Source organism: Tursiops truncatus, chromosome 5 (genome assembly GCF_011762595.2).
Source record: "Tursiops truncatus isolate mTurTru1 chromosome 5, mTurTru1.mat.Y, whole genome shotgun sequence".
NCBI classification, from domain to species: domain Eukaryota; kingdom Metazoa; phylum Chordata; class Mammalia; order Artiodactyla; family Delphinidae; genus Tursiops; species Tursiops truncatus.
The window spans coordinates 37773593-37788128 of record NC_047038.1 but is presented as its reverse complement, the minus strand read 5'-3'; the positions used below and the strand labels follow the sequence as shown (position 1 = coordinate 37788128).

The 14536-nt window shown below is 50.7% G+C and overlaps 1 protein-coding gene across 1 annotated transcript in view; it reads left to right on the top strand.

Moving 5' to 3' along the window:
- The first annotated feature begins 1281 nt into the window (after window positions 1–1281).
- Window positions 1282–14536, top strand: part of SLC2A9 (solute carrier family 2 member 9) — a 135887-nt gene continuing 122632 nt past the window's right edge. The window contains exons 1-2 of the mRNA XM_073804698.1: window positions 1282–1481; window positions 3972–4070. Of these exons, the coding sequence (XP_073660799.1) occupies window positions 1290–1481; window positions 3972–4070 (291 nt within the window). The 5' untranslated portion in view covers window positions 1282–1289. The remainder of the gene's footprint in view (window positions 1482–3971; window positions 4071–14536) is intronic.

Below are 14536 nucleotides of genomic sequence, written 5' to 3'. Positions count from 1 at the left end.
CCTGGTTGGTTCGGTGCCTCCTCTGTGTTTCCCCAGGAATCCTCAGCCATCGCACGTGATGTCATGATCGAGAACTTCCATGTTAGAGTCCTGCTCTGGACCCAGCTCTGTGAAGGGAGCTGGCCAGCTGGCCAAAAACTGTTTCCAGAAACAGCCAATTCTCCAAGCCGCAACCCTGCATGATTGATATGCAGAATGAGTATTGCGCTGACTGACTTATGCACTCAGTAAATAGCCTAATTATTCAGGGTTGGCTTTTTCTTTTGCAAGTTTCAGTTCCCCGTTGAGCAGATCCCTTCCCACTGTTGTGCATTCCGGGCTGGATGTTTTCCTGAGCATTTGACAATCCACGCTCCCAGTGCTTCTGCCATGATCCACAGCTTTTATTTCAACATGCGCTTTCCATTAAACCCAGGTTGCCGGCTTTTGGTCTTTTTTTGTGTGTGGACTTGAGGCCGCCCTGGCCTTCTAGGGGTTCTGCGTACCCCAGGCATGCCATCATTCTGCCGGCTTCTGCACCTGTTCTCTGCCTCTGGGAGCAAACAGTCAAGGCAGCCTGTCCTACACATGATTTAAGGCGCTTCTCTGACATCTGGGCAATTCGGCCACGCAGTGAGTTAATTCCCATGACGTCCTGGTGTGCATGAGGGTCTTGCCTCCTTAATGCTTTCACTGAGCCAGCCTGGCTGAATGAGCAGGGCAGAGTAATGACCAGTGGCAAATTCTTTTTCTTCCAAACCCACAGCCTCGCCTTGTTCTAGAGCTGGAGGGCAGCCTGGGTCCATCTCCAACACGCTGCTCGGGGTTGTGTGTTTTCTATTCCAGCCTCAGAATAACTCTGCAGGATAATCAGGGCGGGATCGATCGCCCATTTCGCACTTGTAAACGTGGTAGCTCAGAGAGGCAAAGCGACTTGCCTAAGGACACACAGCTAAAAAGCAGTGGAGTCAGGGTTGGAACCGCACCAGCCTTCTCCTGTGGTCAGTGACCTTTCCATTTGTCCCAGTCCTTAGGGAAACTTGCCCTGGGCTCATGCCAGTTGCTCCCCTCCCAGCACGCTGGCCTTAAGAGGGACTATAAAAACATGCCAAAGAAAGAATCCAAACTCAGGGTGGTGATTCCTGGGAAGACAAGTTTCCCTTTTAGGGCTCTCCAGACGCTGTGATGATTTGGAAAGGGGAAAAACATTCACTGCCCATTTCCTGTTCAGCAAAATACAATTGCCACATTTCCTGTTCAATGCTCCCGCCCACCCTCCCTCCGTGGACTCTGCCTCCTCATTTAGGGAGATGCCGCAGCAGAGCCGGGCTGGAAGGCACTGGGGGCCGAGCCAGCTTCAGGGAGGGCTGGCAGGTGGGTTGTCGGGAAACATGGACTCTGAGGAAGCGCACTCAGCTCCCGTTGCCCGTGACCCGGGCCGCCCGGCGCCTCTCGAGTGTGCCCATCTGACGAGCGGGACGCCGCGTGGGGGGAGAAGAAAGGTAAACACAGAAACTGGCCGCTGTCTGGGCCACAGAGGCACTCTGACTGCTTGAAAGGCCTCTGGCCTTGAGTCCTGGCCTCTTAGTCCCTGTGACCTTGGCCGTGGTGCTCCAACTCGTAAGTCGCAGCTTCCTGGGACTCACAGTACCTTCTGGCTGCGCGGCCGTGCTCGTGCAATGAGGCCAAGGCAGCGAACTGCTCTCACGTGCTGGGTGGTGTCCCCAGCTTGGGGCAGGTGGTGAGAGGTGGTGGGCACAGGTGGGCCACACAGGGGTGGGGGGCTTGGGGCAGATGGCTCCTACCTGCTCTTCTCTGCCCTCTGATGGGTGCAGACAGGGGAATAATGACCAGGGCTGGGAGTGAGGGAAGCCCAGGGGACCAGCACAGCCCGGGAGTCAGCAGGAATAACATCCGAGCTGAGACCCAGAAGATGAGTTGAAAGATGAAAGGCAATGGAGAATGGGCCTTTTGTCCAAAATGTGATTCTGTTCCGTCAATGAATCCCGTTCAGTTCAAGTTCCTCTTACTGCAGAAAAATATTCTGGCTCCACACTTGCCAGCGTCCCTCTCTGTGGCCTATGAACCCTCCCTCTGGACTCAATCCAATCACCAGCATTTACCAAGCACCTCCTCTGTAGCAGGCTTGGTGCCTGGAAGCAAGACCCCTGCCCTCAAAAAGTAAGACCCACGCCCACTGTCCAGCCTCTGCTGCTGACCCCCAGGGGCACCTACCCCTGGACAGGTGAGGACCTTACCTGCTCTATCTCCTTTCTTCGGCAGAATATCCTATGAAGTGGCTGTATCATCATCGCCATTTCCCAGATGAGAACACCGCATCAGAGAGCAGCTGTGTAACTGGTCTGAGGTTACGCAGTCATAAGAGGCAGACCTGGGGGTCAGACAACGTTGAATCAAAGATAGAAAAGTAAAAATGAGGAGGTGGAACTTTCAGGGTGGCTTTCAGTGGGTCTTAGATATGAAAGTCTCCAGAAAGGAAGGTTTCAGCAGGGCATGGCTATATGGGCCAGGGCAAGAGAGACCTTGGCACGTAGCTTGGGCAATGGCCATTCTGCACGGCTGGGTCAGAGGGAGTAGAGAGAGAGAACAAAGTGAGTGAACAGCCTTTCTGAACACTGGCTACGTGCACAAGCCCCTCAACGTCCTCAGCCAGGAACACATCCACAACAGCCTATGCAGCCGGTGCTACAATTTAGATCCCATTTTACAGCTGGGTAAGCTGAGGCTCAGAAAGGTCAAGATCCTGGAGAGACCCCACAGCTGAGTGGTGGAGCCATCAAGCATGGAGCCTGTGCTATAGGAGGCTGTCTAGGCGGGCAGAGCAGGAAGTCGGCTATCGAGGTCTGGCTTTCCCTTTCAAACGGTGTTTGATCCCTTCAGATCCCTAAACCTTGGACCTCATCTGTCACGTTTACCTGCTGTATCCCAGGAGCTTGTCAGGGCTTGGCACCTAGAGCTCACGGCTCTCCCCCCGCACCCCCAATCACCACACACACACACACACGACACATGATAAATCATGGAGAGAAAGTGCCTTCCAAGAGCACCTGGGTCCCCCTGACAAGTGGCCCACACTTTTCTGGCCAGCTTAGAATGGCAGCCCCTCCTGCCTCCAGCCCCTGCCTTCTGTCCAGCCTTTGCCAAGGGGCCCAGATGTTTCTACTCCTGGTCCTGTCGTGCCTGTGGCTGTCCATGGATGGGTCCATAGGGCAGGATTACCTGGAGGCAGATGCTTGGTTCTCCGGGTCAAGCCCTGTATCTGTCTGCAGGTCCTTGTCCCAAGGTGCTCACACTGGCCTGTAGATGGACAGCTCCAGCCTGGAACAGAGTGTGCGCGTCTGTGTGGCCGCCAGCAGCGTCAGGGGGGAAGAGGCGGCGGGGGTAGAGGCAGTGTGGTACGGTGGGTGGCTGCATGGGGGCTGGAGCCAGACCATCTGGGCTCTGGTCCCCAACCCAGACAGCACCAGGGACTGCTCCATGCCTCTGTTTTCTCACCTGTAAAATCAAGATAAAACAGTACTGATCCAAGGATTCTATGGGAGAATACCCAGAAAGTGCTTAGAACAGACGCCTGGTCCATAGCGCTTAATAAGAACCAGCTGCTGCTGCTGCTGGCAGCTGAGTCTGCCTTTGGTTTTTGCTCCTATGTGAGTCAGAGACTGGCCGAATTCAGCTAAAGTAACGGTGTCATAGCTGCTAACAGCACCTGTGAAGGACAGTAGGTCTGAGTTTCACAGATCCTCTTGCAGCCGGACAAGGAGGGCAATGGTGTGGACAGAGGCAAACTGAGCTCCTTGGGCTGGCCCCCTGGACCGGACCTGGATGGGAGCCTCTCGTGCCGGCTGGCTCTGAGGAACCTGCATCCTTGATTTGGAAATCCTCCCCAGCAGAGGACGGTCCAGTTGCGTCCTGCGGGCCCCTGGCTGTGCGCCCGAGTGCCAGGTCTGACGTGCTTTGCTCTCCTTTCCCAGGACTGGTCCTGCTCGCTGGTCGTGGCCTCTCTCGTGGGCGCCTTCGGCTCCTCCTTCCTCTATGGGTACAACCTCTCAGCGGTGAACGCCCCCACTCCGGTGAGTGCCCGCGGCAGCGGGATGTGCCCAGCAGAGGGCGCTGCGGCAACGCGGAAAGCCGGGTGTTACCGCCCAGCCCGGGGTGGTACCCCATTCTGCAAACATTTGCAGAGCGGTTCTGTGCCAGACCCTTGCTGGACACTGGGGTGAAGGGAGGGCCAAAGAGAGTGAGACCAGCCCCTGCCCTCGAGGGGGAGGTGGGAGATACAGAAATAGAGAATGATGACAGTTCGTGAGGTCAGTTCCCTGCTCATGCAGGGTCCTGGGAGAGTGTAGAGAGGAGAGGGATCTTCGGAGGTCCCAGGGGCCAGATCCTAAGGGTCTTATTCCAGGGCAAGGAACACGAAATCTGAGGCTTACGGAGGGATCTTAGGCACAGAAACATTTCCCTGATTTGCTTTTTCTTTGTTTATGGCTTTTAATTGCAGCTGGAGGTCACTTGAATATCTGTTGGTTTAAGATCCATTGCTGGCTTTTGTTTTCTTCTGAAATCAGGTCATTAGGTGCAGTTCCCCAGGCCCTCCTAACACCACTCTGCTGGTTTGCAGATGAAGCTTTGGTTCTCACCGACCTAGGCTGTTAGGTTTAGGTGCTACCCATTCCTGGGGGTGCTGCCTTCTGCTTGACCTACCTTCATCCCTGGGGTAAAGTGGATGGGTCGATGGTGGTATACAGGAAGTCTTCCTGGAGGAGGTGATGCCAGAGCTGCATCTTGAAGGTGGAGCAAAAGCACTGAAGCCTGAGATATGAAACATTTGCAGAAATGCAGGTCTGATGCTGTCGGAGCCCAGGATGTATTTTGGACAGCATAAGGGCATGAGCTACAGAGGCAGACAGAAGCCAGGCTGTGGACCTTTGTGGGTGCTTTTAAGGCTTTTCTTTGTTTGGGGGCCCAGCATGCTGTGTGCAAAACACAGGGGGAAGCTGGACCAGTGGGTCACAAAGGGGCCCCAGGAGCCCTGGACTTTGCAGAAGTGCCTCAGGGATCCAGACTCCATCTGTACTAGAACAGCACTTTTTTTATTCTGTTAACTCTTTTACATTTTAAGGGCTCTGTAAGTTCATTTGAAAAATTGATTCTGATACTAAAAACAGTTTGAAAACCAGCAGGTCTAGATGGCTTCTCCGAACGCTTGCATTAATCAACGGCTTTGATTTTGTCATTGTGATGTCATCCTGAGATGGGATCCAATTTGTCCATATTTGTCTTTAAGAGGATTGGGAATATGCACTCTTGCTTCATCTTGGTAATCCAGCAGAGCCTCCGGCAGAGGGTGGAGAACCTTTACACTCATGGTTTATAATGCGAGGAGACGTGTAAAACTTGAACCTGGAATAAAATGATATGAGTAGAAAAGCAGTAGTTCAAGCAATGACTGTGGGAACACGAGGAAGGAGCAATCCTGTCATTCACTCATTCAAAAAATGTTTTTAATTAATAAACTTTATACTTCAGAGCAGTTTTAGGTTCTCAGCAAAATTGAGTGGAAAGCACAGAATTCCCATATACCCCCTGCCTCCACTCCCCCACTGTTAACATCCTGCACCAGAGCAGTACCTTTGTTATAACTGATGAACCCACATTGACACATCATTATCACCCAACGCCCACAGTTTATATTAAGGTTCACTCCTTGTGTTGTACTTTCTATACATTTTGACACACGTGTGATGACTTGTACCCACCACTATAGTATCTTACAAAATATCTTCACTGCCCTAAACATTCTCTGTGCTCTGCCTGTTCATTCCTCCCATCCTCACCCTGGCAACCACTGATCTTTTTACTGTCTCTGTACAGGCACATCTTGCTTTATTCCCTTTGCTGTATTGCAGATATTGTATATTTTACAGATTGAAGGTTTCCCTTTCCAGAGTGTCATATCGTTGGACTCATACAGCGTATAATTTTTCAGGTTGGCTTCTTTCACGTAGTAATATGTATTTAAAATTCCTCCGTGTCTTTTCAAGGCTTGAAATCTCTTTTTTTTTTTTTTTTTTTTTTTTGCGGTACGCGGGCCTCTCACTGTTGTGGCCTCTCCCGTTTTGGAGCACAGGCTCCGGACGCGTAGGCTCAGCGGCCATGGCTCATGGGCCCAGCCGCTCCGCGGCATGTGGGATCTTCCCGGACTGGGGCACGAACCCGTGTCCCCTGCATCGGCAGGCGGACTCCCAACCACTGCGCCACCAGGGAAGCCCGCTCATTTGTTTTTGATTCTGAATAATATTCCATGGTCTGGCTGTACCTCAGTTTATTTATCCATTCACCTACTGAAGGGCATCTTAATTGTATCCAAGTTTTGGCAATTATGAATAAAGCTGCTATAAACATCCATGTACAGTTTTTTGTATGGACATAAGTGTTGAATTCATTTGGGTAGATACCAAGAAGCATAATTTCTGGATTGTATGGGGAAAGTATGTTTAGTTTCGTAAGAAATTGACAAAATGTCTTCCTAAAGTGGCTGTTCCGTCTTGCATTCCCACCAGCAGTGAATGAGAGTTCCTGTTGCTCCACATTCTCGCCAATATTTACTGTTGTTAGTGTTTTGGATTGGATATTCTAATAGGTTTGTAGTGGTATCTCATTGTTTAATTTGCATTTCCTCAATGATATATGACGTAGAATGTCTTCTCATATCCTTCTTTGCCGTTTGTATATCTTCTTTGGTGAGGTGTCTGTTTGGGTCCTTGGCCCATTTTTAAATCAGATTTGTTTGTGTTATTCTTGAGTTTTAAGAGTTCTTTATATATTTTGGGTAATAGATCTTTATCAGGTGTGTCTTTTGCAAATATTTTCTCCCGGTCTGTGGCTTTTTTTCTCATTCTCTTGACATCTTTTGCAGAGCATTACTTGTAATGAAGTCCAGATTATAAATTATTACTTTCATGAATCACACATTTAGTGTTTTATCTAAAAAGTCATCACCATACCCAAGGTCATCTAGATTTTTCTCCTATGTTAAAAATTTTAGGAGTTTCATAGTTTTGCATTTTACATTTAGGCCTTTGATCCATTTTGAGTTAACTTTTATGAAGGGTGTAGGATCTATGTCTAGCTTCTTTCTTTCCCCCTTTTTTGCATGTGGATGTCTATTGTTCCAGTGCCATTTGATGAAGACTATCTTTGCTCCATTATATTGCCTTTGCTCCTTTGTTAAGGATCAGTTGACTATATGTGGGTCCATTTCTGAACTCTCTTCTGTTCCACGGATCTACTACTCTTCTTTTACCAATACCGCACTGTCTCGATTACCATACTTTATAGTAAAGTCTTGAAGTAGGGTAACATCAGACCCTACTTTGTTCTCCTTCAATGTTGAGTTGGCCATTCTGGGTCTTTTGTGTCTCCATATAAACTTTAAAATCAGTTTGTCAGTATCCGCAAAATAACTTGCTGGGCTTTTGACTTGTATCGTGTTAAATAGATCAAGTTGGGAAACTGATATCTTGACAATATTGAGTCTTCCTGTCTAAGAACATGGAATATCTCTCCATGTACTCAGTGAAATATTTTCTCCCAAGGACAGGCCTCGTGAAGAAGAACAGAATGCTCTGATATAGTTCAGAATGGTTCCTGTTCCCCTCCCCTGCTGGAAGCATAAGGGGACTTTTCTGACAGTCCCTGTGAGAATCTGGTAGAGCCCCTGGAGGTAAAACTCACAAAAGGGGGACGGATATGACTGGGTGCCGAGAGATATTAACTCTCAGACTTGTCCACACTGAGCCTTCAGCAGTTCATTGATTACAGTTCAGGTTTTCCTGCCCTGGCACTGGTTTGCTGCTGTGTATTTTTGCTCTGGTTAAGTTGTGATTCTCTGTATCTACCTGGCTCTCCAGTTTGGGGAGATGCCCAGCAGTGAGAGATGCGCGGGGTGGAGATGGGAACACAGGCTGGTGGAAGGGCTTTATGTTATCCCGGGCTTGAGAGAGCGGCAGGCTTCCTGGGAATGGTGCAGAGAGGGAGCGGCCCGATTGTGGGGTCCAAAGGGCTGGAGGAGGAGGAGGCTGGGAAGGAGGCCAGGGCCGGCTCAAGGAGGATCACAGGCGCCGGAACAGGAGCCCGAGTCAGCGCCGCGCAGCCTGCGAGCACTGGAGGCGGGCTGGGGGCCATGGCTCAGCCTGGGAGCCCCTCCCAGGGCGGAAGCTGCCTAGAGCTGGAGGAGCTGGAAGAGCTGGAGCCGGGCAGGCCTGCACGGGGACCCCAGCTCCCTTGGGAGCCCCAGATCCTGACAGGTGGTGACAATCCCCTGGCAAAGTGGCCAGGAGGATGGAAGGGGGCCCGAGGCTGGAGGGGCTCAGCCTGTGGCCAGCGATCACTCAGAAACCTCTTCCCTTTGCTGTGGGCCTAGGTGTGGGCAAGCGAGGCAGCCCCAGGGTCCAGGAGACCAGTATGGGAGCAGAGAGCCCAGGGAGCCGGGTCTAACGCAGGTGGGAAGGGCCCACGCCTGGTGGTGGGTTTCTGTGCCGGCGTCAGACTTCACCGGGGCTCTGGCCTCTCGGAAGGAGAAAGAAACTCTCGGACCCAGGAGATGCAGATGCTGGGGTCTGGGGGTGATGGTCCACAGACATGGTGAGCAGAGGCTGCCGCCGGAGGTGCTGATGAAAATAAGTCACAGCGAGGACACCTACCCAGCAGAAGGGATGCTGGTTTAGCGATGACACGGGGTCCGGAGGCCCCTGCCCACCAGCTTCGCCTCTTGAGTAGTGGGATAACCAGGTCCAAGGTGGGGGTCGGAGGAGCAGAGGGACTGCAGGCCAAGGCCATCCACCCTCAGGCGAGGCGGAATTTCACCACGTGAACAGTCCAGGCAGTAGCTGGCGCTGGTCCTGGCCGCCACCTGGCTGCATCTCACAAGCATTCCGTGTTTCTCTTGCCTCAGATATTTGGAAACTTTCTGGAAAGCTGATGATGAAAATAATGCCCACTGTGGCACCGACCGTGCTGCCCCATTAGGGACGGTATCAGATTTCATCCTCATTACAGTCCCCAAGGGAGCCAGAACTAACCCCCGTTATAGATGAGGAAACTGAGGCCCAGGGAGGTTAATGTGTCTGCATTCCTGGTGTGGGGCGGGGGAGCCCTTAGCCCTCACTCTTAATATACCCACTTGTTTCTCTTCAACACAGTTACCCTAAATGACTGTAGGTCCTGTCCACCCTGCTTTCAGAGAGCCCCCCCCAAGTCTGACTACCTATCATGCCCCATTTGGAAGAGGACACCCAGGTACCTCGGGCATCCACACATGGCCCTTGCCCAACTTTGGCCAATGGGATGTGAGCAGAAGTGAGTATAAGACACTGGAGGCCTGGCCCGTGAGGACATTCCAGGTCTCCAGCCTGGCCTGCCGTTGAGTCCTCTGCCTGGTTTTCCTGTTTCCACTCTGGCTCCTCTAGTTTATTCTTCACCCAGGGCCAGAGGGACCCTTTACAAATTAAGGCAGATCAAATTGTGCTTCTGTTCAAAACCTCCATGGCTGCCCATCACACCTGGAAAACAGCCCAGAAGACCGCTGTGGCCCCAAGCCCAGGGGGCCTGGCGCCTGGTGACCACTCTGCTCTCATCACCAGCACTTTCCCCCTTGCTCCTTGTTTTGCCCCCACAAGACCCCCCTCCCCCACTGATGCTCCTCAAAAACACCCACACTTGAGCACCCCAGGGCCTTTGCACTTGCTTTTCCCTCTGCCTGGAGCGCTCTTTCCCAGATGTGCCCAGATAGTCCTATGCTCTCTCCTTCAATTACCTCTGGTTCCTCCTCAAATGTCCCTTCCTCAGAGATGTCTCCCCCGACCAGCCTATCCCAGCAGCACCTCTCTATCACTCTCTAGCCCCTCCCCCTAATTTACTTCTCTTTACAGAATATAACACCACCTGAGATACTATATATTTATTTGATTCTTGTCCATTCTTCCCCCATTTTCGAAAGGAAGCCCCATGAAGACATGGACTTCATGGTTTTCTTGCTTCTCTAGTGCCAGCACTAGAACGGGGTCTGGCACACAGTAAGCATTTATAGTAAATATTTGCTGAATGAGTAAATGGATAAATTTAAGATTTTTTTAAAGTTCTTTGTGTGAAAATTCAGTTCCAAGGCAAGTCCCCTAGGCTTCCTCACCCCCCAGCCAAACTGCCAGATGTGAGTCTGCCCTTCGTGAAAATTCTAGTGATGCCTCTGCTGCATTCACACGGACAGGGACCTGACCCAGGTCTGCCGAACTCGAAGGTGTACCCTTTTTCTGCTCTACTAAGTTGATCTGCTAGAGCTTTTGCAGGTTTTTGGCTTTGCAGGCCATAAGACCTTTGTCCCAACTACTCAAGTCTATCTCTGTAGTGAGAAAGCTGCCATAGGCGATATGTAAATGAATGGGCAAGGCTGTGTTCCAATAAAACTTTATTTACAAAGACAGGCAGTGGGCCAGATTTAGCCCAGTGATCCATGTTTGCTAATTTCTGTGCTGAAGGTTCCATGAAAGTGGTGAGGCCCCTGTGGACGCCTGCTGTCATTAGGACCTCCTGGCAGAGAGCTGGCTGGCTTTCTGAACAATCAATCCATGAGTGGTGAATTTTCCTACAGATGTTATATTCCTAATATTTTTCTCTCTTTTGTCCATTTATTGCTGCATGTCTAAACCTTTATCTTTTCTGTTTCCAATGACTAATTCTAATTGGCATAGTTCTATCTATCGATCTATCATCTATCTATCTAATCTGTCCATCTACTTACTTCTCTATTTATCAATTTATCCAGCTCTTTTTTTATATCTTTATTGGAGTATAATTGCTTTACAATGTTGTGTTAGTTTCTGTTGTACAATAAAGTGAATCAGCTGTATGTATACATATATCCCCATATCCCCTCCCTCTTGAGCCTCCCTCCCACCCTCCCTATCCCACCCCTCTAGGTGGTCACAAAGCACTGAGCTGATCTCCCTGTGGGATGCAGCTGCTTCCCACTAGCTATCTATTTTACATTTGGTAGTGTGTATATGTCAGTGCCACTCTCTCACTGCATCCCGGCTTACCTTCCCCTCCTGTGTCCTCAAGTCCGTTCTCTACATCTGCGTCTTTATTCCTGCCCTGCCCCTGGGTTCATCGGTACCGTTTTTTTTTAGATTCTATCAATCTATCCATCCATCTACTTATCTATCATCTTCTATCTACTTACCTATCTTATTTATCTATTTACCTATCTATTTAAAGCATTCTGAGCCCTTGTAAAGGCTATGAAAAATCTAGAGCTAATCTACATACCCATCAAATGAAACGTGATAATTGCTGAATTTTCAAGCAGTCATGTATGCAGGCTAAAGGGGCTCCTCTGAAACCTGTCAAATGGCCTCACATTTAAGCCATTTGAAGCCTTGACTTTTAGTAGGAGAATGCTTCTTGCCTGGGATCTGTTCCATCAGCGCTGCTACGATAATCCAGAGCTGTCGTGGGAGATGTCCCCTTGGTGCCTGAGGGCTCCCTGGGTCTGGATCTCACCTGAGAGGCCGATGAGGGCTGGAAGGAGACATCAGAGTCTTATTCCCAGGGCTGTTGTCTGGGAGCCAAGGTGGGTGCCCGTCCTCGGGCAGGCAGGGCTGATGTGGCTTGGGTGAGGTGATGTGTCAGCCTAGAGCACGAATCAAAATTCCTCTTGCTCATGAGTGATGTCTGGAGAGCCTACAGGAAGATTCTGGAAGCAGTATTCTAAAGAAATGAAAGGTCCAAGCCTGAGTGGAAGCTATGGAGCCCAGACTCCCATCCAAAGGGGTCCCACAGAGACAAGGATGGGCCCAAACGGGATGGGGCTCGGGTGGAATCAATCACGAGGAGTGTGGGTGGGGAGTGGTGGGCCTGGATGCATTCCTGCTGAGACCTGTGCAGTGCTTGGGGCTGCAGGATGAGCCACGGCCACATAGCCAGGGCCTGAGGCAGCCGCCAGCCTCAAGCAGGGTGACCACTGGGGCAGACATTAAGAAGAGCCACCCATGGGGCTTCCCTGGTGGCGCAGTGGTTGAGAGTCCACCTGCCGATGCAGGAGACGCGGGTTCGTGCCCCGGTCCGGGAGGATCCCACATGCCGCGGAGCGGCTGGGCCCATGAGCCATAGCCGCTGAGCCTGCGCTTCCAGAGCCTGTGCTCCGCAACGGGAGAGGCCACAACAGTGAGAGGCCCGCGTACCACAAAAAAAAAAAAAAAAAGAAGAGTCACCCAGAAGGACCAAAGTTGAGCTAAATGAGTGTGTTGAATAGGAGGCCTAAGTGAAAACAGAAATTAGCTAGTAAACAGGCAATGCTATGGCTGGGAGGACAGACAGGAAGGTGGCTGGGAGGGAGAGTTTACAGCTGATTCCAAAAATAGAGAGGGAACACCTAGAGCCCGTTTGCCCAGTCCTGGCCCACAGTTCAGGCAAGTGCTTTGAGGTTTAGCAAAAGGACAGTGGATGGGATTCTATAGGTCAAAGTGTCCTTGCAGACAATGCTGGTCATTGCTTCCCTGGCACCCAGCAGACTGCCTGGAACAAAGGTTTGTGATGCCTTCAGATGCTGACTGCCCAGAGGTAGGCCAAGCTCACGGGCTAAGGGCACAGTCTTCTAAGGACTGCTCTCACTTCAGACAGCAGCTGCAAGCTCGGGGATCCCAGGGCTGCCCACAACTCTGACCAGCTGGTTACAGATTTGGGGAGCACCCACTAGCCCCTCAGGCTCGATAATTCGCTAGAAAAACTCAAAAATCTCAGGAAAGCACTACGCTAACAATTACAGTTTTATTATTGCCAAAAGGATACAAATCAGAAGCAGACAAAAGAAGAGACACTTAGAGTGAGGGCATTCCAAACATGAAACTTCTGGAGTTCTCTCCCCTTGACATCCAGACACATCACCCTCCCAGCACCTCGATGTATAACAACACACAGAGTACTGTCCACCAGGGAAGCTCGCCATGCTTCCATGTCTGGAGTTTTTGTTGACGCTTCATTACCCAGGCATGACTGATCAAATCGATCTCCAGCCCCCTCCCCTCCTTGGAGGTAGGGCTGGTACCACCTGGCTTGAAGCTCGCCCCCGCACTGCCAACCACATGGTTGCTATCTCCAGCATGGCCAGCCCCCAAACTGGGTTATCTCACTTGCATAAACCATCAGGTCCGAGAGCCCCCCTGTGGATAACAAAGACACTCGTATCATAAACATTTCCTATCCAGGAAATCCCAAGGGTTTAGAGGCTACTATTCAAGAACCAGGAAGAAATGTTACAGAACCAGACTCGGGTCTGCTCACCTGCACACAGTAAAGCCAATCTACTGACACTGGGTTGTGAGGAAGGAAACTGTAGCATTTATTGCAGGGCGCCCAGCAAAGAGTCCCGGGAAACTAGTGCTCAAAACACTGGAACTCCCCGATGGATTTCAGGAAAGCATTTTTTTTTTTTTTTGCGGTACGCGGGTCTCTTAGCGCTGTGGCCTCTCCCGTTGCGGAGCACAGGCTCCAGACGCGCAGGCTCAGCGGCCATGGCCCACGGGCCCAGCCGCTCCGCGGCACATGGGATCCTCCCGGACCAGGGCACAAACCCGCGTCCCCTGCATCGGCAGGCGGACTCTCAACCACTGCGCCACCAGGGAAGCCCAGGAAAGCATTTTTAAAGGCCATGTGAGGGGATGTGATCAGGGGATGTGATCAGCTCGTGCACAGTTCTCTGATTGGTTGATGGTGAGGTAACAGGGCGGAGTCACAGGGGTTAACATTATCAATTCTTAGGCACCTGTAGGTTTGGGGCTATGTGCTCATGGTCATCAAGTCGTTAATATCTTCCATTTGGTAGGGGTTTTAGCATCTGTAAAACAGCTCAAGAAATGTGCATCCGACACTGTTATCTAGGTCCTTCAGAGAGGAGCTACAGCAGAGGCTCTGGGGGAGGGGTCTGTCCCGGGAAGGTCCCACAGGGTCCTGCTGGGTTCCAGAAAGGCGAGCCAGATTCTTAATTACACAACTGTACATTGTATATATACGAGGTATATCTTACAAAAGTATGTTCTAAACATAAAAATACTGAAAAAAGTTTGTTAAATGAATTAGTGAATAAGAGAAGGAAGAAGTGAGAAAGAAAAAATAAATGAGACCTTTGCTTTGGGGGGGTCTAATTTATTGCCCCCGCTCCCAAGGCGTATAAACTAGAACTTACTTGAAACAATGCCAGCCTCCACAAAAATAACAGTGAGTGGTTTGGCTTTTCTTGAATATAATGAATGACTCACCTTTCCAATGATTTCTGAGTTGGTGACATTTGTTCTTTTCTTGGGATGGAGACAGAAGCTCACCTCCCTGGCCCCCTTCCCGCCCCCCCCCCCCCCCCGTGTTAGTATGTAAGCCCAGGGCTTCAGCAGAACAATTAATTTGACTCTGACTCGTCATACATTTCCCAGCAGAAATGGTATATTTCATCATTTTCTTCTCCCTAATCCTTCCCTAAGGGCAGGTAAAC